The sequence below is a fragment of the Linderina pennispora genome (genome assembly GCF_002104995.1).
Source record: "Linderina pennispora strain ATCC 12442 chromosome Unknown DL89scaffold_1, whole genome shotgun sequence".
Lineage (NCBI taxonomy): Eukaryota > Fungi > Kickxellomycota > Kickxellomycetes > Kickxellales > Kickxellaceae > Linderina > Linderina pennispora.
This window is the reverse complement of record NW_024468249.1, coordinates 1,926,392-1,951,434: the sequence shown is the minus strand read 5'-3', so window position 1 is coordinate 1,951,434 and position 25,043 is coordinate 1,926,392. Positions and strand designations below refer to the sequence as shown.

The 25,043-nt window shown below is 52.5% G+C and overlaps 11 protein-coding genes and 1 non-coding gene across 12 annotated transcripts; 4 read left to right on the top strand and 8 right to left on the bottom strand.

Annotated features, from left to right (window-relative positions):
• The first annotated feature begins 1,179 nt into the window (after window positions 1-1,179).
• On the top strand, window positions 1,180-2,267 carry DL89DRAFT_264294 (uncharacterized protein). Its single transcript, XM_040886192.1, has 3 exons — window positions 1,180-1,438; window positions 1,461-2,019; window positions 2,119-2,267. The coding sequence occupies exons 1-3, from the start codon at window positions 1,263-1,265 to the stop codon at window positions 2,155-2,157; spliced, it is 774 nt and encodes a 257-aa protein (XP_040747631.1). The 5' UTR covers window positions 1,180-1,262; the 3' UTR covers window positions 2,158-2,267.
• A 121-nt stretch (window positions 2,268-2,388) lies between these two features.
• DL89DRAFT_t4 lies at window positions 2,389-2,461 on the bottom strand. The gene has a single exon. It is a non-coding gene; the product is annotated as a tRNA-Gln (tRNA).
• Window positions 2,462-3,662: 1,201 nt separating this feature from the next.
• On the bottom strand, window positions 3,663-4,220 carry DL89DRAFT_264293 (uncharacterized protein). The gene is made up of 2 exons (XM_040886191.1): window positions 4,071-4,220; window positions 3,663-3,987 (listed from the first exon to the last, which is right to left on the bottom strand). The coding sequence occupies exons 1-2, from the start codon at window positions 4,141-4,143 to the stop codon at window positions 3,824-3,826; spliced, it is 237 nt and encodes a 78-aa protein (XP_040747630.1). The 5' UTR covers window positions 4,144-4,220; the 3' UTR covers window positions 3,663-3,823.
• A 931-nt stretch (window positions 4,221-5,151) lies between these two features.
• Window positions 5,152-9,527, top strand: DL89DRAFT_280833 (multidrug resistance protein 3). The gene is made up of 7 exons (XM_040889613.1): window positions 5,152-5,235; window positions 5,387-5,493; window positions 5,531-5,917; window positions 5,950-6,593; window positions 6,649-7,456; window positions 7,502-8,532; window positions 8,561-9,527. Exons 2-7 carry the CDS (start codon window positions 5,436-5,438, stop codon window positions 9,473-9,475), a joined length of 3,843 nt encoding a protein of 1,280 aa, XP_040747629.1. The 5' UTR covers window positions 5,152-5,235; window positions 5,387-5,435; the 3' UTR covers window positions 9,476-9,527.
• Window positions 9,528-11,572: 2,045 nt separating this feature from the next.
• Window positions 11,573-14,030, bottom strand: DL89DRAFT_15744 (uncharacterized protein). Its single transcript, XM_040883625.1, has 2 exons — window positions 13,671-14,030; window positions 11,573-13,576 (listed from the first exon to the last, which is right to left on the bottom strand). The coding sequence occupies exons 1-2, from the start codon at window positions 13,862-13,864 to the stop codon at window positions 11,800-11,802; spliced, it is 1,971 nt and encodes a 656-aa protein (XP_040747628.1). The 5' UTR covers window positions 13,865-14,030; the 3' UTR covers window positions 11,573-11,799.
• A 166-nt stretch (window positions 14,031-14,196) lies between these two features.
• On the bottom strand, window positions 14,197-14,847 carry DL89DRAFT_289980 (uncharacterized protein; the record flags this gene model as incomplete). The annotated part of the gene is made up of 1 exon (XM_040890024.1): window positions 14,197-14,847. The coding sequence occupies one exon, from the start codon at window positions 14,845-14,847 to the stop codon at window positions 14,197-14,199; it is 651 nt and encodes a 216-aa protein (XP_040747627.1).
• A 528-nt stretch (window positions 14,848-15,375) lies between these two features.
• DL89DRAFT_264292 (uncharacterized protein) lies at window positions 15,376-15,997 on the top strand (the record flags this gene model as incomplete). Its single annotated transcript, XM_040886190.1, has 3 exons — window positions 15,376-15,517; window positions 15,585-15,644; window positions 15,712-15,997. 3 exons carry the CDS (start codon window positions 15,376-15,378, stop codon window positions 15,939-15,941), a joined length of 432 nt encoding a protein of 143 aa, XP_040747626.1. The 3' UTR covers window positions 15,942-15,997.
• A 9-nt stretch (window positions 15,998-16,006) lies between these two features.
• On the bottom strand, window positions 16,007-17,016 carry DL89DRAFT_280831 (L domain-like protein; the record flags this gene model as incomplete). The annotated part of the gene is made up of 2 exons (XM_040889612.1): window positions 16,650-17,016; window positions 16,007-16,579 (listed from the first exon to the last, which is right to left on the bottom strand). The coding sequence occupies exons 1-2, from the start codon at window positions 16,767-16,769 to the stop codon at window positions 16,007-16,009; spliced, it is 693 nt and encodes a 230-aa protein (XP_040747625.1). The 5' UTR covers window positions 16,770-17,016.
• A 694-nt stretch (window positions 17,017-17,710) lies between these two features.
• Window positions 17,711-18,103, top strand: DL89DRAFT_254260 (uncharacterized protein; the record flags this gene model as incomplete). Its single annotated transcript, XM_040885260.1, has 1 exon — window positions 17,711-18,103. The coding sequence occupies one exon, from the start codon at window positions 17,711-17,713 to the stop codon at window positions 18,101-18,103; it is 393 nt and encodes a 130-aa protein (XP_040747624.1).
• On the bottom strand, window positions 18,098-19,584 carry DL89DRAFT_264291 (adenylate kinase). The gene is made up of 2 exons (XM_040886189.1): window positions 19,172-19,584; window positions 18,098-19,094 (listed from the first exon to the last, which is right to left on the bottom strand). The coding sequence occupies exons 1-2, from the start codon at window positions 19,242-19,244 to the stop codon at window positions 18,475-18,477; spliced, it is 693 nt and encodes a 230-aa protein (XP_040747623.1). The 5' UTR covers window positions 19,245-19,584; the 3' UTR covers window positions 18,098-18,474.
• Window positions 19,200-21,240, bottom strand: DL89DRAFT_264290 (4-aminobutyrate aminotransferase). The gene is made up of 3 exons (XM_040886188.1): window positions 20,797-21,240; window positions 20,018-20,770; window positions 19,200-19,995 (listed from the first exon to the last, which is right to left on the bottom strand). Exons 1-3 carry the CDS (start codon window positions 21,175-21,177, stop codon window positions 19,681-19,683), a joined length of 1,449 nt encoding a protein of 482 aa, XP_040747622.1. The 5' UTR covers window positions 21,178-21,240; the 3' UTR covers window positions 19,200-19,680.
• A 2,657-nt stretch (window positions 21,241-23,897) lies between these two features.
• Window positions 23,898-24,955, bottom strand: DL89DRAFT_264288 (uncharacterized protein). The gene has a single exon (XM_040886187.1). The coding sequence runs from the start codon at window positions 24,845-24,847 to the stop codon at window positions 24,092-24,094; it is 756 nt and encodes a 251-aa protein (XP_040747621.1). The 5' UTR covers window positions 24,848-24,955; the 3' UTR covers window positions 23,898-24,091.
• Between the last annotated feature and the right edge of the window lie 88 nt (window positions 24,956-25,043).

Sequence of the window (25,043 nt, the reverse complement as noted above, 5' to 3'; positions counted from 1 at the left end):
CCAACACGCCGACCAATTCGACTGATAGTGACAAAAACAAAACTACGAGCAAGTCGTCCAAGCTGTCTGGAGGTGCGATCGCTGGTATTGTCATCGGATGTGTGGTGGGTGTGGCTATTATTGTGGCCGGCGCTCTGTTCTATCCGACGGTCACTCCAGAAGAGGCGCTACGCCGATAAGGTCGACTACTCTGATTTCCCTGAGTACAATCCGCCACGGCCGATCTCGACAGCAGCAGCAGGTGCTGGCCTTGGTGGCGCTGCCTATGCTATCCCTGTCTCTGATGCTCGGCTGGGCGGCAGCACTGACGTCCCGATGCCCAATTCGAGCCAGACTCCGCTGACTGGCTCGGGCAGCGCAATGCCGTACTACTCAAATGGCCGCTCGGGCAGCACTGTGCATGCTGGCGGTGCAGGCGGCGAGAACCCGGTGCTGCTCCGCGATCTTGACGAGGCATGAGCGACAAAAAGTTTGGTTTTAATTTCCGTTGTTAAACGTACAATAGATTGTCTTGCCATTGTCTTGACTCCCTTCTTGGCTGGTCTGCTCGATCGCATTACCAAACAAAACCTGCCCCTCTTGACTCTTCACGGAAGTAGCCCAATGCCCCAAAGCAAATTGCTCTCTGGTCCTGCGGCAGTAGACTCTAATGAAGGCAGAGCACGGTAGCTACCATTTTCTTGGATGCAAGCATGAAGCACCCTACCCTCCGACAGAACTGTGCCAACCAAAAACCAACTGAGGTCTTGCGCATCCACCCAGCATGGACCACTGTTTTTGAGCCGATTGCCGCGTAATGCGGAACCAAGCAGACGAAAAGAACCTGCATGAAAATCCTTTAGAGCCACACAGTGCGCCTTGGACTGGAACCAAAAGCTTGTTGGAAGCCACAGTTTGCTCAAAATCGGCTTTCACAGAGGCTTCGAACCAACGCCGATTTGCAGTTTCAAAACAAATAATTTGTTGTTGTTGCTGCCAACATGAGTATATCGAGTATTACAGCATACTTTGCTCGAGTCATACCGCGTGCAAAGGCTCCGATTGGCACACTGCGGTGAGAGAATAAGGGGATGAGCCCGAAGGCAGGCTCTCAGGCTTGTCGTGCGCGGAAATAAAGTTTTGGTATAAAAAGGTGACCCAGATGCCAGGATCCACAGCTTAGCTCAAACTACATTCATACCCACCCTCACTCCAGCTCTCCCCTTCCCTTCCCCTTCCCCTTTTCTACATTGTTTCGAGCAATTTCTTCACAATAGTACGTAATGCTCGTCAAGACTATTGCCTTCTCCCTTGCAGCTTGTGCCAGTCTAGTCACAGCTGCCACTATCCCCCCTAGCAAGTTCGTTGTTTTTGGTGCCTCGGGCGAGGACAATGGCAGTACTGCGCATCTTTCGACGATGAGTGCATACTGGAACGGCCGCTACAGCTCTGGCCCTGTGTGGGTTGAGTATGCTGCCAAGCTGCTCGGCTACACACTCAACGACGATCGCCTATGGCGGTGCCACTACTAACAACCAGTTCGTCTACGCCCAAGGCAAAGATGGATCGATCAAGTCTGTCAAAGACGCAATTGCCGACTACCTGGGCAACAACACCAAAGAGACTACTACCCAGCGCGCTGGTCACTATGTGCTGACCGACAGTGGTGGCAACGATGTTTTCTACTCTCTCGACAGCCTGGCCGCTGGCACCGACACCCCGGATGCCTTTGCTTCCAAGCTGGCAACGTACGTCTATGCCAATGTTGCCACTCTTCTTGACGCTGGATTCCGCAAGATTATCATTGCCAATATCCAGCCGGTTGGAATCATGCCTATCACTACCGACCTCGGAATCACCGACCTGGGAAACACACTTGAGACTGCCATCATCAATGCACACAAGTCCGCCCTTGCTTCACTAAAGACCAAGTACGGCAGTGCTGCCAGTGGTGTTCGCATTTTTGATTTGGCTTCCGCAACACGTGTTGCCAACGACTACCAGCTCACCGATGCTATGGCCATCAATCCGGCCGACCGAGTGCTGCATCACCACCGACTCGAACTGGTAATAGCGTCATGTGTGGCGACGTTGATAACCGCTTCTTCATCGATCAGTTCCACATGACTGCCAAGCCAGCAGAACCTGCTCGGCGTTGTGCTATACAACTGGGATTAAGACGCCGGCCTGGGCGCTTAGCGTGCAAAACTTCCTGACCATTGTCAAAAACTACAATATCGCCAGCGTCAACGGCACCAACAACATTGTGTGGAGCAGCTAAACATACGCATATCTAGCAATTTACTTTAAAAATATATTTCTTATCACTAGCATTGAGCAACACCAGCTTGTAGCGAAACATGCTGGCGCTATAAAACCTGCATTGGCGAAGAAATAAAAGGCAAAAGAAGGTTCCACCGAGATTCGAACTCGGGTTGGCGGAATCAGAATCCGCAGTGATAACCGGCTACACTATGGAACCAACCAATCATTCTGATGAAAGTCGATTTTTAATTGGTTATGAGTATCTGACTAGCTGCACCGATGGATATAATCAATTTCAACCTACTTATACCTCCCCTGACCATCTTCTGTACAGCATATTGTCTTGGAATCGTTGAGGTGTTTCACTGGTTAATGACAAAAATAATCCTATTACTATGCCAACTACTATTTAAAGTCATTAAGTTATTACCGTTAAGTAATTCATTTTAATATTCTAAACTATTATATTGGTTTAGAGCCTATCATAAAAGGAATAAATATTTGTTTGAAGTACAAATAAAAATAGTTTTTGAAAAGAAATAAGGAAAAAGGGAGTTCAACAGTCTGCTGATACCTATTGTTGTGCTAATAAGGGGGTGTGGATAAGTTTGAATTTCAAAACTAAAGAAAAAGGAAAAGAGAGGAAAACTGCTAATGCCACACATTAGCCTTTTTGAAGATTCCGCTGCAGTGGCAACATCTAACCTCATCGGTGAAACCGGGGCGGAAAGCTGTGATTGTAGTGGTCACAGGTCTCTGCTGGATATCTCTATTGGTTCAGCGCGAGAGCTGCTCTCGTTGTCGATCGATTCGATAATTTCCATGGCGTCATCATGGCGGTCATCGCCGAACCGTGCAACACTATCTATTTATGTGCCTAGTTCTATCTATAGTGGTAGAGGGTGATATCACCATTCTGGAGCTAATAAATCCTATATATATTAAGCCAAAATAATTATATATAGTACTAGCTCTATAGCTGGAATTACATAACTAAGTATAATCAACTTACTATTTACTATTCCTTCTATATTATCTACATTATCTAGTCCTAGATAGGGCTCTTTATTGCTCCTTTTTCTACTAATTTTCTGCTTAATGGTTTTCTGCACTCTTTTATGCCCTTCCCTTATATATTTAGGTATTTCAGCCAGCCCTTAGCTAAGTTGTAGAGTTCATATCCTTCTAACATTTACTCCTTATAATGTATATGAGCTAACAGCGATCCCATCCATAGTTGTTTTGCAAACGCCTATGATTTCCTTGACCATGATTAGTCCAGTCCCCATCGAAATCCACAAGTGCCATATCGTTCGTCTCTATAGAAATTGCATTTGTGCATTTAATCAAGATTCATATTAATCTTCAGCCAAGTTCGAATTCTATTGCAAAGAATTAATGTCTGCCTGCATTGGCTAGTTATATAAGCTATTACGCTCACCTTTAGATATGTGGCTACTTCATTTACTCGATTATGATGATAGCAGGTGTTTAGAGAATTCCAGCTGCAGTGTATTTATTACCAATTTAATTCTTCCAGTAGGTTATCTAGCTGTTTATCCAGTTTCGTATTGGCTATTTACTCCTTCTTATCAAGATTGGATTGGATAGATGCCTTATATGATTGCGTAATTCGATTGATAATATAGTCCAGCGTCATCACACCGGTTGTATCGAGCTGTATTGCTTCAGAGCGATGGATATCAATAAGCGACTTCAGCCTATTCAGAGCATCTCGGTAATCTAAGGATTTGAAAGTCTGTGTTTAAGCTGTCTGCAATATGCCAGTCGTTAAAGAAAATAGCCAGCTTAGGTGTATATATCACGCTCAAGTGTGGAGTTTATTGGGAATTTCGCCAACTTTTGCGCAATTAAATACGTGACAAATTTATCCTTCATAGTCCATGCAGAGCATGCCGCACAGAGTAGGTATACAACAGTGATGAGTTTCATGCGTACAAAATGTAATGGTAGACCATTATAGGCTATTCTACTCCATCGCTTGGTCCCTTAGAGCTTGAATATATAAAGGATCTATCGTGCTGTTACTGGCAAATGAAAATGAGAGACATTTAAAAACTTGTGTACTGCCATGTCGTTTAACCTTATGAAGTCATACCAGCTCTTGGTATGGTGCGGGGACAAGAAACTGTAGGTTTCTCTTGTGGCGGCAATGCCAGGTACCTGAGTACGCGTGCCTGCACACTCAAGTGGCCCAATCATAATCAGTAATTGGCTAATCTAGATTATCAGCATGTTGATGCTACGGCCTTGATAATGCTCAGCAAACGACAGGCTAGGCGCAACATCTCCGGCCAGCGACACAGCGATGCATGGTCTATGGAGTGCAGCACCATGATGGCAATGCCATCTCTGATGAGTTTGAGATTGCTTTTTCGCTAATAGGCTCCAGACTAAGAGCGCAAAAATCTGGATAATTTCCCGAACTCGGCGACAATCCTGCCGAATCCGGGTGCGAATCTCCGTAAGCAAATGCAGAATTGCCAGTCACAGATCTCTCACCCGTGCCAACGTGCTCCTGAAGAAACAAATGTCCACAATAAGGACATCAGCGTAATTGATTATGATGTGCTTCCAAAATTTGGCGGCTTGTCCTGTGGCCGCAGAGGAAAGGGCAGAGGGGCTGTGTATTTTTCCCGTATACTTTGGCCATTTGCTGAAGCACCAACTCCAAGCGAGGAAAATAGCCTGGTGAGAAAATCTTCAGAGAAATCTCGTGTTTTGGTCTTGGGGCAAATCCCAGCAAGCATGCCAGAAGCGCACTGCCGGCCGCAGCTGGTAGTTGCCCACTGGCTTTGCCAAGACAGCCAGCTTTGGTGGAGAAAACTGGCCTGGCTTATAAGACCTGGAGATGCTGGCGGCTGTACAATCTAAGATCCCGTGTCCTTCATCTTTTTTCCTTTTTACCACGCTCTACCTTTTTTTTTTTGTTCTACAATCTACACCTACTTTTTTGCGGCCCAGTTCACAGTAAGCCATCCCTCAATGTCTTGTACATGCTTGCCTTGACCCTTGGCGTAACCAAAACACACAGTTCAGTTGCCAACGCGTCAATATATAAGCGGATTGTGTGTTCCAGACCATCCAACTCAATCAGTTTTCTTTCTCTGCTTCCCCTCAGTATTAGCACTTAATTAAGCCTCTGCGTTGTCTCTAATCGTATTGTGACCATGGGACACGATCAGTCTAGTTCTAAAGAGGACCTTGGCAGCATCCACTCGACTAAGGGTGAGGTGGTGGGAACGACTACCTTCGCCCGACTCAGCTAGCGATCAGCCGCCCAAGAAGGCAGGGTTCTTCAGCAAGTTCGCAAAGAAGGAGCCCAAGGAGAAGACACCAATGGTCCCGCTCATGCAGATTTTCCGGTTTGCCGACACCGTCGACAAAATCCTGATTGCCATCGGCCTTGTGGCGGCATGCGCAGCAGGTGCCTCGATGCCGCTTATGACGCTCATTTTCTCCGATCTGACTGGTGAGCTGCTGATTTTCAACAATCAGGATGTTAATAATCCCATCGTCAGGCATGCGTTGGACCACTCTGTGCGCAAGTACTGCTGGTACTTCTTCGCACTGGGTATGGGCACCTGGGTTGTCGCATCCGTGCAGAAGCTTGTGTGGAGTGTTGCATCCGAGAGACAGGGCAAGCGCGTCCGTGAGGCTTTCTATACTGCTATTCTGCGCCAGGACATCGGCTGGTTCGATGGTCTTTCCACCGGCTGAGCTCACCACGCGTATTTCTGGCGACGTCAATCTGTCTGCAAGAGGGTATCAGTGAAAAGTTCAGCTTTGTCATTCAGTACTCTGCTACGTTCCTCACTGGTATTATCCTCGCGTTTGTCAAGGGCTGGAAGTTGACGCTGGTTGTGCTTGCGGTTATGCCTGTTATGGTTACAGCAGCATCGCTTATGGGCATATTGCTTGCCGAGAACACATCGGGCGGTCAGGACTCATACGCTGAGGCAGGCGGTGTTGCTGACGAAGTCCTGTCGTCGATCAAGACCGTCATGGCGTTTGGTGGCGAAGACCGCGAGCTGGAGCGCTACAATAGCAAGACTGCCAAGGCGCTGAAGGCTGGCTTGCGTAAGGCCAAGGTTCTCGGTGGATCAATGGGGTTCATCATGTTCACTGTGTTCAGTGTCTATGCACTGGGATTCTGGTTCGGCGGCAAGCTTGCTCGCAATGGCGAAATGAAGCCTGATCAAGTCCTCAACGCGTTCTTCTCACTGATTGTTGGTGGATTTTCCCTTGGCAATGCTGCGCCAAGTATCTCTGCGGTCTCTAGTGCTCGGGGTGCTGCCGTCAAGGTTTTTGATATAATCGACCGCAAGGTCGCCTATCGACCCTGTTGACACCGAGACTGGCATGTCGGCTGACGGCATCAAGGGTGAGATCGAGCTCTCCAGCGTCAACTTCCGCTACCCGACCCGCCCTGATGTCCAGATCCTGCACGACTTCAGCATCAGCGTCAAGCCCGGCCAGAAGATTGCGCTTGTCGGCGAATCTGGTTGCGGCAAATCGACCATGATCGGCCTGGTCGAGCGGTTCTACGACCCCGAGAGCGGCGTGGTCAAGATTGACGGTGTTGATGTGCGCGAGTACAACGTGCGCTCTCTGCGCCAGCAGATCGGTGTCATCATGCAGATGCCGGTGCTGTTCGGATACACCATCTACCAGAACATCATCTGGGGCGCTATCGACGTCGACAACAACCCGCCGACGATGGAGCAGGTCATCCAGGCATGCAAGGACGCCAACGCACACGACTTCATCTCTGAGCTCCCTGATGGCTACGACACGATGTGCGGTGAGCGCGGTGCGCTGTTGTCCGGTGGGCAGAAGCAGCGTATTGCTATTGCCCGTGCGCTGGTGCGGAACCCCAAGATTCTGCTGCTTGATGAAGCCACGTCTGCACTCGACTCGAATGCTGAGCGCGTTGTGCAGGATGCGCTGGACCGGGCATCGGCAAACCGCACCACGATTACCGTCGCCCATCGCCTCAGCACCATCAGGGACTCGGACGTGATCTATGTCATCTCCAAGGGTCGTGTTCTGGAGTCCGGCAACCACGAGGAGCTGATCGGTCTCGACGGTGCGTATGCCAAGCTTGTCGAGGCTCAGCAGCTGCGCCAGTCGATCGAGAGAGGCGTCGAGGAGTTCACTGCAGGTGAATCGTCTGGATCCGACTCTCCTGGTGCCAGGCGAACTGGCCGATGAGTTTACTGATGACAAGGTCCAGGCTATCTCGGCCACCGAAAATCATGTGGTGACCAGAGACTCGCTGATGAGAAAAGTTTTCGATTCAGCGCACCGGGACCGGACAGACTGGTCTTGAGACCATTGCATCAGTCAATGAGTCTCAAGCTGATGACGAAAAGGATATCGACCCGGAGACTGAGGAAGGCAAGAGGCTGGCTGAGGAGCGCGACAAGGCTATGCGCAAGAGCGGCTATCAAATCGCTGCCGCGTCTGATCAAGATGAACAAGAAGCACACCATCATGTTCATTCCAGGCTTCATCGCAACTGTCATCGACGGCGTCGCATTCCCGTGCTTCTCGATTTTATTCTCGGAGATGCTTGTCGCTATTGGTATTGACGATCATGATAAGCAAAAGCATGAGGTCAACAAGTACGCTGGCCTGTTTTTCATGCTCGCCTGCATCGTTTTCTTTGCCAACGGCGGTCGGTCATTCTTCTTTGGCACTGCTGGTGAGAACATCACGTACCATATTCGTTACGATGTTTTCCGTGCCATGATGCGTCAGGATGCTGCGTATTTCGACAAGAAGGAGAACGGCACCGGTGCGCTAACATCGCGGCTTGCAACTGAGGCTGCCGATGTGAACAAGTGCATCGGTGAGGCATTCCCTGCTTTCATCGGCGGCATTGCAAGTATAATTGCTGGTGTTATCATTGCGTTCAAATATGACTGGCGCCTGACGCTGGTGATTCTGGCCACCCTGCCGTTCCTCATCTTCGCTTTTGTCATGGAAGGTAAGGCTGTCTTTCAGTCAACCAAGGCAATGAAGGGCGCGTACGAGAAGGCGTCGCAGGAGGCTGCCGAGACTGTCTCGAACATCCGCACCGTGACCACTCTGACACGCGAGCACACGTTCATCAAACAGTTCGAGGACAATAGCATTGGGACCATACAAGAGCGCTATCCGCAACCACTTTATCAGCTCAATCGGCTACGGGTTTGCTCAGTCCACTATGTTCCTTGTCTACTGCCTTGCGTTCTTCGTCGGATCGCGCTTTATTCTCAGCAAGTATATTGATGTCTTGCACATGTTCAAGGTCATGTATGCTATTGTGTTTTCTGCCATGGCGCTGGGTCTGATGGCTCAGCAGTCGTCGACGCTGAACAAAAGTCTGATTTCTGCAGAGAAGCTGCTCAGGACTATCGAAAGCGTGCCGAATATCGATGCTCATTCTGACGAAGGCATCAAGGTCTCTCGCGACCAGATCACTGGCGACATTGCTGCCCGGAAGGTCCGTTTTGCGTATCCGACTCGTCCTGGTGCCACTATTCTGCGCGGTATCACGCTCGGCGTCACACCTGGCAAGACCATTGCTCTGGTTGGTCCGTCGGGCTCAGGAAAGTCCACCATCATCGGTCTGGTCCAGCGCCTGTACGATGTGCTGGGCGGCAGTGTCGACGTCGAGCGCACCGATGTTCGCCAGTGGAATGTCAAGTCACTGCGGTCCAACCTGGCGCTGGTGGGCCAGGAGCCGGTGCTGTTCGACTACACGATTGCCGAGAACATCGCGTATGGCCGCCCTGACGCGACACAGATGGAGATTGAGGAGGTCGCCAAGCAGGCCAACATCCACAACTTTGTCATCGAGCTGCCCGACGGCTACAACACGCGTATCGGGCAGACCGGCGGCCGGCTGTCTGGCGGCCAGAAGCAGCGCATTGCCATTGCCCGTGCGCTGGTGCGTAACCCTAAGATCCTGCTGCTTGACGAAGCGTCGAGTGCGCTTGATTCGCAGAGCGAGAAGCTGGTGCAAGAGGCACTCGATATTGCGTCTGAGGGCCGCACCACGATCACCATTGCCCATCGACTCAGCACAATTCAGAATGCTGACCACATCGTTGTGTTCAAGCAGGGCCGGATTATCGAGCATGGCACCCACGACCAGCTGCTGGAGCAGAAGGGTCTGTACAGCCTGCTTGTCGCTCAGCAGTCGCTGCAGATTACACACTAGTGCTCATCGTATATTCCAAATAAATGGAAGCATTACCCAGTACGCATTTTCGTGTTTTGTAATATATAGTGTTGGCACGAAGTACCGAGCTGTTTTCTACGAGGCTATTTTGAAGGAATAAAAGCACAAAACCAAAAGAGAAAGGAAAAAGGGCGAGGGGAAAGCTACGGCCGCTGTGTCGGCCTTTTTGGAGATTTCATTGCTGCGCTCAGATGCTGCGCAGCAATGGAACCAGGACAGCAGGCTGTGATCATTGTGGCCACACGCCTCCACTGACTCAGCGCTGGAATTGCTTTCGTTGTCGGTTGGCGTGTCGACTGGCATGGCGTTTCCGTTGGTTAGGTGTCGTCGGCCGCGCAACAAGACATGGCATATAGTGCGATAAAGCATGTATATTTTTTTGAATAGCTAAGATGTCAGAGACTCAGCAATGCCGACTTACGCTTCCGCTGCCTGGGCGTCGTGGATGGCGTTGATGGCACGCCAGCAAATCTGATCGGCCGCTTAGAACCAGCATCCTTTGCTTTCGATTTGGAATCCGAATCTGACTCGCTGTCGCTCGAATCCTCTGACGATGACGACGAGTCTGAGTTTGAGTCCGGAGTCGCTGCTGCTCGACGACTCCTCCGACTGGTTCTCCTGGGGTGATGCTGCACCGGATCCAACCGGTGTACCTTGCATGCTAGCAGAGGCCCGCGATGCTGCGCGCTCGGCCATCTTCTTTCGGATCTCCGCGTACGGTTTAGCCTTGGCTAGCTGTGAAATCGACATGAACCCGGTCTTCTGCACACCAACGCCGTTGCTACTCGCCGACACCCTTGGCCCTTGGCCAGCTCTAACAGATTCTTGTTCTTGGGTTGCAGTTTGCCCAGCACTGGCAGCTTCGCCAGCCGCCTCCTTGGCTGCTCGCTTTCGGTCTCGGAATCGGACGATGACGAGTCAGAATTGAGTAGACTGGGCTTGCTGAGCACGACCTTTCGCCGGGCGGCACTGGCGCCAGCGCGGGCTACGACTGACGCGGTGACGCGCAGCTTGTTGGTGGGTGTGGATGGAGCAGCCGATGCCTTGGGGGTAGGAGTTGCTGCTGCTGCTGGTTTGGCAGCTGTCACTCTGGTGGGCGTTACAGCGTTTGCAGCAGCTGGCTTGGTAGGCACAGCATTGCTCGCAGCTGTCGGCTTTGCCTGCTTGGCGCTGCTGGCAACCGCTGCTTTTATGGCTACCGACCCACTTGTTGCTGTTGTCACAAGACTCGCCTTGATCTCCTCAATCTTCGACTCCTTGCTTGCAGAGGAATCGTCCTCGATTTCTGATTCCTCAGAGCTAGACTCGTCGTCAGAGCTCGATTCAGAGTCGGACTCCGACTCCGACTCCTCCAGAGCTAGATTCACTCTCGTCGATATCGGTCACCATCTCCTCCTCCGAGCTCTCGCTGTGGTCGTCGGCAGCAGCAGCCGGTGCGGGTGCCTCTCCTGGCGGAGTAGTATCGACAGCCTGGGGCTTGAGGGCTACCGCGGAGGAGGCCTTCGTTAATGCAGCAGGCCGTTCATCCTCACTCATTGTGGTGTCGTCGGAGTTGTCACCGTCGTCGTCCTCTGAGCTCGACACCACAATCTGTTTGGCCGGCACAGTCGCTGTTTCTACTATAGCCGCATCGGACTCCTCCTCCTCCTCCTCCTCTTCTTCAGATTCCTCTTCTTCCTCATCATCATCACTGGACTCCTCACTGGATTCAGATCCGCCACTCGATTCATCCTCCGATTCGGTCTCCTCGCTGCTGGATACGTCGACAACCTCGACAGTTGCTGGGGCAGTGGCCTGCACTTCGCTCGCAACCTCAACCTCTTCTTCGGCTTCCTCCTCAGACTCATCATCGATATCCTCGGCCTCAGTTTCGCCCTCAGAGCCGGACTCCTCTTCCTCTGACGACTCGGATTCGGCTTCTGACTCGGTTAGCACTTCAGTGTTGTGGGCAGGGGCAGGCACAGCAACTTTGTCGGGGCTAGCTGTCTCCGCTTCTTGCTCGTCTGCTAGCTCCTCGCTCTCGTCTGACTCGGAAGCGTGTGTGGTCTCATCCTCGTCGTCATCCTCTGCCAGGATCTCCGCAGATCTTACTGGCTCGGTGACCACCTCAGCCGCTGGCTCAGGAGCCTCTTCGGCTGCCTCCACTTCGGGCTCTGGTTCTGTGTTGACAGTAATATCTCCGGTAACAACCGTAGTGACTGGCTCATCTGGTTCGCCTGCGTCCCACCTCTTCGCTCTCTTCGGATTCAGAAGTGTCCGACGCAGCTTTATCTTCCACTGGCTCCTCAGCGGATTCGATTGTATCAGCGGTAATGCCAGCCACGATGGCTTCTGGCTTTGGATACAGGATCTATTGCCATCTCCTCAACCTCAGGCACTGCTTCCATTGCGCTGTCCTTGGAAACGGCGGAGACGACAATCTCTGTGAGTTCAACAGGCTCATCAGATCCTGACGGTCCAGCAGACCTGGTAGATTCGCCAGATTCAACGGGTGTGGCAGGCACAGCGGCAGGTTCCTCAGCAGGAACTGCAGTTGCAGTCGATGCAGCACCTTCGTCGATGGCTGCCGCCGACTCGAGTTCGTTCTCAATAATCTTTTCGACAGCTGGGGCCTCATCAGCATTTGACGTGTCAGATTCGCCACCATCGGCGCTTTCTGTACTCTCCTCCTCAAGATCTGTCGGCCACTCGGTATACGACTTACCAGCAGCTCCTCTGCGCTCCCGTTGCACAGGGGCTGTCTCTGGCACTTCGTTATCGCTGTTATCGGTATCTACAGTTGCTTTGGATGACTGCCTCCTGGGGCGGCCTCGGCCACGAGTTGCCGGGCTAATTGAACTAGCGGCGCTTTGCTTCCTAGTACCACCACGACCGCGACCGCGACCGCGCGCAGGCGGGCTGATCGGCTCGGCAGACACCTGCTTTCTAGAATGACTGCGGCCACGAGTTGCCGGCCCAGTTGGCTCTGTGGTATTTTTGCCCTTGATCAGTGACGCATAGTCCACACGTCGCCTGCGCAGCCTGGTAGCAATTGTTCCCTCGTCTTCGCTGCTGGGCTCGTGCGCCGATTCTGGCTCGGGTTCCTTCTCTGATTCGGCCTCTGGCTCGGCCTCATCAGCCACATCTGGCTCCTTCTCGATGAGTGCCTTCTCAGGATTCTCAGCATCAATACGGCCACGCTTTGTAGGAGGTTCCTGACTATCTGAAACACTAGCCTTGGCGATAGCTACAGGCTCGGATGTATCAAGTACAAAGGGGGATAGCTGCTCCTGGCGGACACTGGCGGCCAGACCGTTCAGGTCCGGGCTGGAAGAGGGGTCCCATCCGCTCTTACGCTTGGCTGGACGACGTGTGAATAGCGATGGCGATCCAATACCACCGATACCTACTTCTTCGGCTCTAAGGTCCTGCGTCGGCACAGGCGGAAGCTCAGTGGCAAGAATTTCCCGGACTGGCGATGCTTCCTTGTCAGTTGGTGCATATGTAGCAGCTGCAGTATCCTCAGATGGAGCAGCCTCTGGCTCATGCTCTGGCTCATTGACCTTGGGCCCACTAGCTTCTGGCGAAAACGGATTGCTGCTCGAGTGGCTGATGGCTGGCGCATGGTGGATAATGTCGATGTTGCTCCAGAGCTCTGGGCTGGAGCCAAAGCGACTCCTGAGCACACTTGCACCATTGGGCCGATCCTGACGCTCGCCAACATAGAGGTTGTCGTCGTGTACATCCATAGTGCTTTGTAAGTCAGGGCCTGTCATGGACGGCGTGTGTTCGGGACTATGCGGCGCTGCAAGTCCGTGCCCGTTGATGCCATCGAAACGCGGGTGCTTCGAGATATCCAGGCTGTCGCTGCGGCCAGCAATATGGTTTGTGATGTCTGCTGGAGTGAGTGTATACCGCTTGCGTTTCTGCCTACCTGCAGTGGGTGGCGCAGCTGTCGATTCCGCGTTAGGAACCTCAAGGATTTCTAGTCCGCGCATTGCGGCGTACACCACGGGGCTCTCGTCGAACACATCCGAGACCATGAAATCGTCAGCCACATCGCACATCATCGAGTCGCGTAGCATGGCTACATCCTGATGCCTACAAACCCATCGGTGAAGTGCTGGACAAAACATAAGTTTGTTGCTCGCCCATACAGGTGCAGACCAGAATGAAATTCTGCTACTATACGTACCCGTCATCTGGATAGAGTTTTGCAAATAGTGTGTTGATCCCCTTGCGCACGTCACCGACCTGATCCGTCGAGTTGGCGATATAGATGAGCTTGCGGTACGGCTGTGTTCGGTCTTCGTGGTCGTACTCGTCAACACCAACAAAGTTCACGCGAAGCTTGCACCTGCGCTTGATGGCCTCAGCGTGAGCCTCCATGTGGATGTGAGTGTTGTGCTGTGCCGTGGCTGATGGTGTTTATAAGCGCGCTGCTGAAACGCTAGTTGAAGGTGGCTGAATGTGCAAATGGCTAGCGATTTCCAGGGAATAAGTCTTAAATTAAACAGACAATGCAGCACACTATGCCTGTAGAACGCAGCAAAGAGCAGGAAGGGAGTTACAGAGCAGAAAGTGCCGACACCAGCTGGTGACCGCAGGTTTTTTTATTGCTGCTACCGCCACCGCCTACTCAAAACATTTTTCCTGCTGTGATTGCCCCCAAGAGCCGTAATCAAATATTGCATTAGCAAGACCCCCAGTAAATCACCGGCTTATTTGATTGGGTCAAACGAGAACTCGCCCTGGATGAGCTGCTCCAGAGTGGTCTTGTCCAGACGCGCCAGCTGCGTCCTCACGTACTTGGTGACGGCATCAATCTCCAGGATGGCACCGTCTGTTGGCACCAGGTTGCGCCAGATAGCTGCAGCTAGCACGGCATCCGACCGCACCAGCCCCTCGTCTAGCGACATCACCGTGCCCTTATACGACGACACAAGGTCCTTCAGCGTGTCGTTGACAATGCGGCCCGACTTGACTCCGCTGTCGCGAATCTTCTTCTCAGCATCACGGAAGAAACAGTCCACCAACTCCTGGTTGTAGTGCTTGGCGTTCGGGTCGGCGCGAATGCGTACCAGCATCATCCACACGTACAGCGACGAGGTTGAAAACCACGTCTGGAAAGATTCGGGAAGATCACACTCGGCGACCCAGAACTCCTGGAACTGCGGGTATGTGCTGCTGATCTTGTACAGCTCCTTGCCAATGTTCTGTGCCTGATACTGTGGCAAGAAGTAGCTGAGGATGCTCCGTGCCACTTTGGCGTATTTAGGCGGCAGGGTGTACACTGGCCGGGGTGGGGGCGTCTTCTTTTCACTGCTGTACTGCATCCGCTGCTGGCAAGCCATGGGCTGCACAAGCGACATGGCTGATCTCTGTGCCAGGGTAGCTACTACGGTGCACTGTCGGGCGAGCGGCGAGCCGATGACAGCTGATCTCTGGATAGCTCTGAGCATAGATGTGTTCTACATGCAAAAGAGCGTTGGTTAGTGCTTGCGTAGCCGCTATGCAGGGCATTCGCGACGTGCATTGCATTCGATTCATACCATTTTGACTGTAAAAAGAAAGCAAACAAGGGGCAACAGACAAAGTCGAAATGCGCTGGCGGACCATGACGCTCAGCACTGGCCAAGATAGTCAACCGAAAAAACACAGCACAGCCCTTGATTCAAGCGCAGGCCAACCTGCCTTGGCTTTGGTAATTACGATCACACACGAGATCAGTTTTATCTCTATCAGTGATTGAAAAATGGCCCACAGCCTGTCTTGAATTGTGGCAATTTCGCATTTAGAGCAGAGTTTTGAATTTCAGCTCCCTTTCAATTCGAAGCCCTCCATTTATACACTACTATATTTTTTCGTTTCACGAAGAGACAAGGACATATATATTCGACATGGCTCACGTTCACAAGGCTCCGTACCCTGTTATTGACACCGACCCGAATTTCACTCGCGTTGTGCGGTACTTCCGCCCATCAGACTATGCGCTCGGCGCCGGCCTCACTGCCCTGGGCCCTGGCTTCATATACTGGATGGGTATGTACAAGTGGCACGAAATGGCGATGTTTACGAGAATTCACTAGCTAACATTCACACCATGTAGAGAAGTACCAGCCGTCGGGCAACCCCGGTAAGCCGCTGATGCGCGCCATGAAGATCGCCGGTGGAATCGGCGCCATGGCGGGCTTTCCTTACCGCCTACATGCTGACGTCTGCGCGTTTCTGGGGAGCCTCGGAGAACACGCGCGAGATCCAAAAGTACCGCGTCGAGTACCGCAAGCTGAAGGCACAGGGCAAGCCCATGTACGGCCCGTCGTCGCTGCCGCTGAACGTGCAGCGCGTGTCGGCTGAGTACTCGACGGGAGCGTTCTTGAACTTTGACGTAATCCCGTGGTTCAACGTCACCAACCATGGCTATCATGGCCAGAGCGAGGGCGTGATTCCCGAGGACGAGAAGTAAATGAATGTCTTTCCCCCTGTTTTACAAATATACGCAACATCTCTGTTTCCTGGACGTGAAAGTGACTAGATGAATTCCTCGATGGCCTCGACCTGAGCCATCTCGCTGCGGATCTTTGCCTTGAGATCCTCGATCTCCTGCTTCTTCTGCTCGTCCACCACCACCTCTTCCTCATCCTCCTCGAGCCCCTCTCCCGGCTCAAACGTATTAGCCTTCGTCCCCTCAATTGCCAGGATCGCCCTAGCCGCCTCAGTCAGTTCGCCCTTCATTTCAAATAGCTGCCTCGCCTCCTCCCGCTCCTGTTCCTTGACTTTCTCGAAATCCAGCACCCGCAGCGTTTTCGGCAGCCGCCAGATGCACCACAGGCGGGCGTTCTTTTTGCGCATCACCGGGTTGTTCGCCAGCGACAGACTCGTCAGGTTCTCAAGCCCACGGAGGGGCTCAAGCTCGATGAGCTCGCTGATCTCGTTGTTTGTCAGGATAAGTGCTTCAAGGCGCGGCAGGAACTCGCCGAGGCTGCTCTCGATCGAGACGATCCGGTTGTCAGCAATGTAGAGGCACCGCAGTCGAGGAAGCGATGGAAAGTTTCCAAGAACGCGGATGTTGTTGCTGCTGAGGTTTATGGCGTCGTTCAGATCCTATACTTGTGTGACTTTTAGCAGGATGTATGCTGTTCTGTGAATGCCGCCAGAATTATCTCTCACTTGCCTTTGTGGCGCCCAGATTCTCAATCAGCGGGATGTGGTTCCTAGACAGGTCCAGCTCGCGGTCCTTGATGGGGTTTATGAAGCTGGGCGAGTTGTTTATGAGATCGGCGGTGAGTTTCATGGCTGGAACAGAAAGCAAAGTACGAGGAAGGCGATGGTTTTACTGTACGACGTAATCTCGCGCTATAATCCTTCGCCGCCACATTTGGTGGACCAGTGGTTAGGGGAGGATTCACGGTCTACAATAGTTTTTGGTGTCTATCCAGTTCCTCGAACCACGATTGACTATGACAACAGAGCATCGCCTACTGTTTTGGTCGGGAAGCGTACGCAATATGGTGCTCGATTTGGCATTGCGAGGGACTGGGAGAGCAGGAAATAAAGTGGACTGTAGAGAGGACGCAGCCGTTGGCGAGGCTGTAATAGCAACTTTCACAATACAGAAGCCGCGTATCCTGCAGCTCCTGATGTCATGGCAGGGAGGACGACTGCATCTCTTTCTCACAATACGACGCACAGCTGTTTCTGCTATTTTTACCGTCCACGAGAAATGCTGCACGAGGACGTAATGCGACGAACACCGCCAGATGCCTGGTGGTCTTTTGGGTCTACAAAAGGTGCGAATAGGGAGATTCCCGCTGAGGTTCACGGGAAGCGAGGAAAGCCAGGGATCGACGACGCATTATTTTTCGTTCTTTTGAGGAGAAAAAAGGATGCCAAATTCCCTGGGCAGATTCGTCCTTTTTTTTTTTTTTTTTCCTTTTCATTTCTCCTCCTACCCGCTTTCCTCTTTTTCTCGTCTGTTTTATATTATATCTTGGCCACTTGTACGTTACAGCTCACTTGACAACCGGGCCTGCTCTGTTCTACTTGCTACGCTGGTCGTATATAAAAAGGCACATACGCAGACGGTCCTTATTTGAAGCATAAAGTAGCTGCGAAGCGCGATATCCAGCCAGGGACTATTTATATCTCACCTCTCCCTCACTTTTCACCATCCCCTTCCACATACCCCCACCTGGCTCCTTTTTTGCCCTCTTTTCATTTCACGTTATTTTCACCATGTACAAATTGATATCCGCACTCTTTTTCCTCACAGTTGCGATGGCCCAAACAGCCATCACAGCCTCCACAACTAGCACGCCCACAGGCGCCGTGGAGTCCACTGGGGTGGACATCGGCATGAGCAAGGGTGTTGTCCCGACTCGTGCCAAATGCAACCTGGGATGCGGCGTCGGTATTGGCGCAGGATGTCTGGGTGCCATCATTATTGCAGTAATCGCGTTTATTGCGGTGCGCCGGCAGAGACGCAAGGTTCGGACCATCGAGATGCATGACAAGTGGGTGGCACAGAAGCAGCTACCGGATAAGCCCATCCCAGGCGCCGCCCCCACCAGTGAAGTCCCTCAGCGGCATGCACCAGGTCTGAATATGTTTCTTTTTATTGTTCTGTAGTAAATGCAACCTTTTATATCATTCTGGACAGCTTGTGGCACCGCAAAGAGACGCACTATCATCAACACCCTTGGTAAAGGTGGAGCGCGAAACCTGCCTCACTTGCCAGACCCACCTGCTTGCCACCGCCCTGCTATTCAGGCGAATGTGAAACCGGTTCAGAGCTGGTTCCGGACTGGTCCATCTCGATCACACCGTAGAATTAAGATTAAATCAACCGCTAGAGGGTATGTTTTGACACAGGATATATAGACGGAAAGTGGTGGTTCTATCCAACGATGCTATAGCCACTCCCCAAACCCGCTCCAGCCATGACTAAGCGAAAGACACTGGCCGGTTGAGGCAGTGAGTGGAGAAGGGCGGGGAGGTATCTACTGCTTGGAGCCAAAGATAGCCAGCATGGTATGCCAGACAGCCTTGGGGCTCTGGGCAGCGTCAATCTGCCTCAGGATGCCACGCTCCTTGTAGTACGCAGCAACAGGGGCGGTCTGCTTGTGGTAGGTCTGCAGGCGCTTGCCCAGGGTCGCCTCGTTGTCATCAGAGCGCTGGATCAGTGGCTCGCCGGTAATGTCGTCGGTCATCGGGGCCTTGGGCGGGTTGAAGATCTTGTGGTACGAGCGGCCGGACGCCGGGTGGATCAGGCGACCAGTGATCCGAGCAACCAGCAGCGAGTCGTCAATGACGAGCTCAACGGCGTGGTCAAGGTTCTGCTTGCGGGCATCGAGCATCTCGTCGAGCTTCTGGGCCTGCACGACGGTGCGCGGGAAGCCGTCGAGGATGAAACCGTTCTTGCAGGAAGAGTTGTTCTCGATGTTGTCCTTGATCATGCCCACCATGATCTCGTCGCTGACCAGGCCGCCAGCGTCCATGATCTTCTTCGCCTGCTGGCCCAGAGCACTGCCCGAGGTAACAGCGGCGCGCAGCATGTCACCGGTTGCCAGGTGGCAAACGCAGAACTTCTCGGCAATGCTAGGAGCCTGAGTACCCTTGCCTAAAACAAACAGCACAGCGTTTAGCCTGGCGAATTCCTTGGACGCTGAATTCAAAGAAATCAGAGCCGGTACTTACCCGAGCCGGGAGGACCCATGATGACCATGCGCAGGGCCTTGGGGAGCGTAAAGTTCTCAGTGTTGGCAGACATGGCGCTATAGTTTTCTTTCGACTAAGAGGGAAAAAGGAAGCAGCAAAGTGGAGGGAATGTGAAAGGAGCAGAGAAGAGGTGCACGTTGGTAGTCCGAAAAAACCCACCTCTTTGCCGCGAGTTGCAGGAGATTACCAGCCAATGGCGTTCAGCAAAGCGGTTTCAACTTGAAAGCCTGCGACCAGACACTGGCGCACAGAGTCCAGTGAGCCGTTGCGTCGGCGTTGGGGGGAGGTGGAGGGTGGAATGGCACAGGCTGTGGAGATAAGGAAATGAACTAAACTTGCTGCTAGCCTACCTAATAAACTACGTGCAGAAAACTGTGACTGGCAATCGTCGCATCAAACGCAAGCGCGGAAACGGGGCGGATCGGAAATTGACCGTTTCGGAAGATAAGTAGAGCCACGTGAGCGTGAATGTATTGCTGATAACACACCTACTGAGGCCAGTGCTTCTTGTACAACTTGTTGAGCACGCTCTCGAAGCGCGTCAGGAACACATTGACGTGGGCCTTGGTCAGCGTCAGCATGGGCCGGAAGCGCACGCTGGTCTCGCCAGAGCCGCCCATGTTGACGCCCTCGTTCTTCATCAGCTCCAGCAGCTCGGCGCGTAGCTCGGCCGTCGGGCAGTCGAAGGCCAGGAAGGTGCCGGCACCACGCACATTCTTGATGACGCGCGGGTACCGCACGGCGAGCGGCTCCAGATGGCCCTTGAGGTACTTGCCGACCTCCTGGACCTGCTGCACCAGGCCCTTGGCGCGGACCTCGTCCGACGATGGCCTTGGCGATGAGGGCGCGCGATGGGTCGCCCATCCACGTGTTGAAGTTGCGGTACGCCTGGTCTGGCACCAGCGCGCGCGTGTGGTAGAAGCCGGCCGCCTGCATCTTCTTGGAGAATGTGACCATGTCGGGTGGCGTCTGAAGGTTCCATTGCTCATGGGCCCAGAACGTGCCCGTGGCCGCACAACCCGTCTGCACCTCGTCGACGATCAGCAGCACATCGTTCTCAGCGGTGATGCGGCGCAGTTCCTGGAAGAACCGCGGTGATGCGTGACGGTCTCCACCCTCGCTCTGGATCGGCTCGACGATGACGGCGGCGATTGGCGACGCGTTGGTTTTGAGAATCTGCTCCGTCTCCTCAATGCACCGCGCCTCCTCAGCCGCGTTCTCGGCCTCGTACTTGTCCAGCGGGTACCTGAGCTGGGGGAACGGCGCCTTGGGCCACTTGAATGCCGGAATGTCCAGCTTGTGGAGTGCCTTGGACCGCGTCGCGCTCAGCGAGCCGAACTGGCGCCCGTGGAAGCTGGAGCCGAACGACAGAATCGACAAGTCAGGGGCCCCCGGCGCCTGGTTCTCCATCACCGACTCGAGCTCCTGCGCATTGAATCCACGCGCGCCGCGCTTCTTGCGCGCGTAGTGCATGAACGCCGCCTTGAACGCAATCTCGTTTGCATCTGAGCCGTGGCTCGACGTGAAAATCATCTCCATGCCCTTGGGCTTCACCGCCATGAATGCCTCCTCCAGCACCTTGGGCCAGTCCTTGGAGGGAACACGCCCATTGCTGGCCGGTTCGCCAGCGTGATGGCCATCTCGTCGGTCTTTGCTGCCTTCAGGAGGGCCTCGTTGTTGTAGCCGACCGGAATCGATGCGATCTGGCAGTACATGTCCAGCAGCTTGTTGCCGTCTGCATCGACGATGTAGTTGCCCACCGACTGCGTGTAGTCGCCGACCAACTGGGCCGCACGCGCATCCTGCAGCTTGGCCAACTCGGAGAGGACTTTCTTGGACTCGGGCCCAGGGATCTCTGTCGTGACCGACGGCTCCTTAGGCTCGACCAGCTGCGAGAGCAGCCGGATCGTGGCCATGCGGAATGCGGTGGCCGAACGCGGGCTGGTGCGAGCAGCGCGCGAAGCGGTAGCGAATGTCTTGAGCATAGCGTACAAGTAGGAAATAGTGTGTGAAAAACGGGAGATAAACGTCCAACCTTGCAAGGTTTCTGGCGGCCCTGGCATTATTCACCAGAGTCTGCGCTATTTAAGCAGTTCCCTTCTGGATAAGGGTTGTGGTCGCAAGGATAATTTTTAACGTCAAGACACATTAGCTGGACATTATTTTTTCGCCTAGCTCTCCTAGGCAAAAAATGCACACGCACATGCGCTCAATACTGCATTTTCCGACTCTGTCGTGCAGCATATGGCGGGGATGTCCAGTCGCAAGGCGCGCTGCCTGGGCCTGCCCGCATGCGTTTTCACTCAGAGACAAGTGCCTAGCAGCCAGGGCACGCTTTTGATAGCTCGGTCCCAAGCCAAGCCATATGCGCTCTCTTGAGATTGTCACCATTTAAAACCGCCACTAATAAAAGCACAATGACTTGCAACAGAACCCTGCCCGGGCATGATCATGCCCCGAACACCCGCTGGGCCGCGTAGTTGGAGATATAGCCCAGTAGCGCCCATCTCTCCTTTTCGTAAGAGATTGTGGTATTAGATTTGTCGCTCTTGCCTGTCCTGCTGGGCGCTGAGTTGACAGCTGGAGCATTCAGATAGCAAGTGCAGACCGTAGATTGCGTCTCGCAATTAGATCACTCTTAGATACCGGTTTCTCGGTTACAGCTGACTGCGCAGCATACCGCATGCGCAACTGGTGCTCGCCAATCCACCACATTCTGGCAAACAATCGCAACGTGCTATATATTGCTCCTGCAGCGTATAAACCGAGTGGCTGCAGGAGACCATGCTCATTTACATGTAGCCTTGTCTTTTTAGCAGATGTCAAACACTAGCAGCATCTGCAGCTACTACTGTGGTGAAACTGGTGCCAAATCTTTTGACAAAAAAGCCACTAGTGGCGGTATGATCGTGCTATCGATCAGCAAAAATGTTTTGGAACGCAGGATCATGCTCATAGCATATGCAGCTGCGGCTGGCTTGGCCGATTGTTGGCATGGCAGGCGATTTAAATGTTTGCATATAAAGGACTACCATGGAATCCCTGACAATACTCCACGGACAAACCCTCCACTTGGTACATGGTTCAAAGCCATCAAGTTCCCAGATAACAGTATCATGGTTTCTTGCTGTTAATTTCAAAGAGAGCAAGTGCTTACCAGCTCTATAATGAATAGCAGAAAAATAGCAGAGGAGAAAAGAGAGACCGGTGGGTTCCTTGAGCTCAAGTACAAGTACCCGGACTTGCTTATAGTAGCGTCTCAGTACCGTGACACCCTGGGGTCAGCAGCCGCTACCACAATCCTACTCTTGACCATCTTTGGTCGACAGAGCATTAGTGTCAGGAGATCCCTTGCTTGCACTCTTGTCTTTCCGTGGCCAGTAGAACCCTGCTGGGCCAAAACCAGCAGGCGAAGGAGGATGCATTGGCAGGGCTGGAATATAGTTCAGCGGCGGCTTCGTGTTGGGAAGAAGGGGCTGGCAGCGGCGCTTGCTTGTCGCAGCAGACGCTATGAGACACGTCCGTGACGCCCAGTTTCTGAAGTTTTGACTTGAAATAATGGAAAAGAGACATTGTGTGTTAGGTGTGTTGGAAAGTCACGAGTTTCAGTGAGTGGTTTGGGCTGATCAGCCAGATAATTGTTCTATTGAATAAGGAGTGGGCTGAAAGCAGCCAGAAAAAGAAAGAACTACGAATAAGAAGGGAAAGTAGTTATAAGAAAGAAATCGAGAGTGGAGAAGAGAGAGATCCCAAAAGGAGGACTGGAGCCATGGTTGTGATGGCACATAGATCCAGTGAAGGAAAGGAAAAACTGTAGAAACTCCAGAGAATTATAAATTCTGATATGGTGCAATACAGTACTGGCTTTTGGAGAGTGATTTGTTTTATAATGACCAGTATAGTACAATCCTCACTTACCTCTGTGGTATCCACGCCTTGGATCTGCTGCTGCTGCTGCTGCTGCTGCTGCTGGATGCAAGTATGACCACTGCAAAGTCCGCATTGGAGTCCATAGTGTATACTCTGTGGATCATTCTTGGCGGATTCCCTGATAGCCCTATGCTGTGTCTTGGCGCTTCCTTCGAATATCTTTGTTCTCTTGCATCAATATAGTATGCCAATGTCACTCAAGATTGCCACGGTCACGAACTTTGGTCCTTCAAATTAGTAGGGGTGAGCAGGAAAGGTTATGAAACATTTCTTTGTTGGGAATAGTGACGGCCGCTAAGACGGCCAGTGCGGAACCAGGCCTGTGTGGTTTATTGGCTGGCATTTGAGCTCACTGGTGCCATTTGGGTCGATAGTTCACTCTCCATAGGTGGCACCACCTGGATCAAATGTATACCATGTGCACACCGCTACTAGCAATTTATCTGTGAAGATGTTGCTTGCTAGACGAGAGTCGCAAAGAAACTTGGCGCTACCTTCGATGTCATTGGCGTGGCATGATTACGATGGTTAAGCGATCAGATACATGGTAGCTCTAAGTGCATGTGTTAGCAGCTATTTTTAGAACGGATGTGTTCATGCTGGCTGGCTTCCAGGCTGAATTGCAAGCACGATCGAGTTTCGTCAGATAGAAAGCACCAGCCTTGATTATCTGAAGTGCCAGACCGAATTAGTCAGCAAAGACTACCTCAAGCGCCAGCTTGAGTAGATCAGTCCTGGAGCAAAAAGTGCGCTGCTCGTTATGCTGTCCTAATGCAGGTTTACTCTCGCTATTCGTCAAATATATACTACAACCTGGAAGTCCTGCATGGCATCTTAATGGCCACTTTACAACACAGCATCTGGAAAAGGAGGTGTATCGTAGCGAGACATCCAGTGTACCACTGTACTATGCATGAGTGGACTGTAGGCTCTACGATATATTGGTTGTCTTTTGCAAACACCTGTGATCTACGTCTGCTTGCGGTTGTTGTCCTTCTCATCGGCCACGTCACCCCATCCCTTGACGATATTCGAGGCCATCTTGGCAGCCAGCTTGAGCCCGTCCATCTTGACAGTCCCGTCCCAGAACTTGGTCAGCAGCTTAGTCTGTGTGCCGTTCTCCCACGACTCCATGTACTTTTTGCTCATTTTGTACCCGGGCTCCAGCATACGCAGCACAAACCTCCAAGCCTCGTTCCGCCATTCCACCACAGCAACATCCAATGGAGCCACAACAAATAAGCGTCCACGCTCGCGCTCATCGCCAATGACCTCTACTCCCATCTCCTGCGTGGTGCGCTTATTGCGCTCCAGCTGACGGAACTTTTCAATGTTCTTGTTGCCGTACACCTTGTACACTTGCCACCGAAGCATCCATCGCGCGTACCACGAGTCAGCCCAAATCCTCTGCTGGGCTTCTTGTTGCCGCCGCTGGCGCACCACCGACGCCATCCGGCGTGAGAGAAACTCAATGCACGAGTACTTGCCCGTGACTGGCGGTGCTGATCGGGCGTCGATGTAGGCGCCGTCGTTTATACAAAAAGTGAAGGGGCTGTCAAAGTCGTCCTTTCTGTTCTTCACGGCTATCCGTGTTTCGTTTATTTCATCCCACGTCGGCGCTGGCCTTGGAGCAGCACTGCCGCCGGATCCTCCGGCTGTGTTCTGGTCGGCTGCGCTTGTGTGCTGTGAAGTGGGCTTTTGTTCGGTGTCATTTCCAGTGGGCATTATACAAAAGGAATAATATAAAGTCTATGTTGGTGGCGAATTCAGAGTGGTGAATAGTAGTGGAAAAAAAATACAGAGAGGTTACATTGAAGAGGAAAAAGAGTCGAGTTGCAAACGCAAAAAAGCGGCACAGGGACGCCTAGCCTCGTAGTGGGTCCAAACATTCTGCACACTTTGCCATCGATGCTGGCTTCGG

What these genes read in the sequence shown, in the direction of transcription:
- DL89DRAFT_264291 (XM_040886189.1), bottom strand. Translation starts at nt 19,244, where the DNA reads ATGTCTGCCAACACTGAGAACTTTACGCTCCCCAAGGCCCTGCGCATG. An exon ending in CATGGGTCCTCCCGGCTCGG is followed by an intron (nt 19,095 to 19,171) that starts GTAAGTACCGGC and finishes TGTTTGTTTTAG; the next exon opens with GCAAGGGTACTCAGGCTCCT.
- DL89DRAFT_280833 (XM_040889613.1), top strand. Translation starts at nt 5,436, where the DNA reads ATGGGACACGATCAGTCTAGTTCTAAAGAGGACCTTGGCAGCATCCAC. An exon ending in GTCTGGATCCGACTCTCCTG is followed by an intron (nt 7,457 to 7,501) that starts GTGCCAGGCGAA and finishes GACAAGGTCCAG; the next exon opens with GCTATCTCGGCCACCGAAAA. An exon ending in TCGCGCTTTATTCTCAGCAA is followed by an intron (nt 8,533 to 8,560) that starts GTATATTGATGT and finishes CACATGTTCAAG; the next exon opens with GTCATGTATGCTATTGTGTT.
- DL89DRAFT_264288 (XM_040886187.1), bottom strand. Translation starts at nt 24,847, where the DNA reads ATGCCCACTGGAAATGACACCGAACAAAAGCCCACTTCACAGCACACA.
- DL89DRAFT_264293 (XM_040886191.1), bottom strand. Translation starts at nt 4,143, where the DNA reads ATGAAGGATAAATTTGTCACGTATTTAATTGCGCAAAAGTTGGCGAAA. An exon ending in AATAAACTCCACACTTGAGC is followed by an intron (nt 3,988 to 4,070) that starts GTGATATATACA and finishes TCAAATCCTTAG; the next exon opens with ATTACCGAGATGCTCTGAAT.
- DL89DRAFT_264294 (XM_040886192.1), top strand. Translation starts at nt 1,263, where the DNA reads ATGCTCGTCAAGACTATTGCCTTCTCCCTTGCAGCTTGTGCCAGTCTA. An exon ending in CCATCAATCCGGCCGACCGA is followed by an intron (nt 2,020 to 2,118) that starts GTGCTGCATCAC and finishes CTGCCAAGCCAG; the next exon opens with CAGAACCTGCTCGGCGTTGT.
- DL89DRAFT_264290 (XM_040886188.1), bottom strand. Translation starts at nt 21,177, where the DNA reads ATGCTCAAGACATTCGCTACCGCTTCGCGCGCTGCTCGCACCAGCCCG. An exon ending in CGAACCGGCCAGCAATGGGC is followed by an intron (nt 20,771 to 20,796) that starts GTGTTCCCTCCA and finishes GACTGGCCCAAG; the next exon opens with GTGCTGGAGGAGGCATTCAT.
- DL89DRAFT_15744 (XM_040883625.1), bottom strand. Translation starts at nt 13,864, where the DNA reads ATGGAGGCTCACGCTGAGGCCATCAAGCGCAGGTGCAAGCTTCGCGTG. An exon ending in AAACTCTATCCAGATGACGG is followed by an intron (nt 13,577 to 13,670) that starts GTACGTATAGTA and finishes ATGGGTTTGTAG; the next exon opens with GCATCAGGATGTAGCCATGC.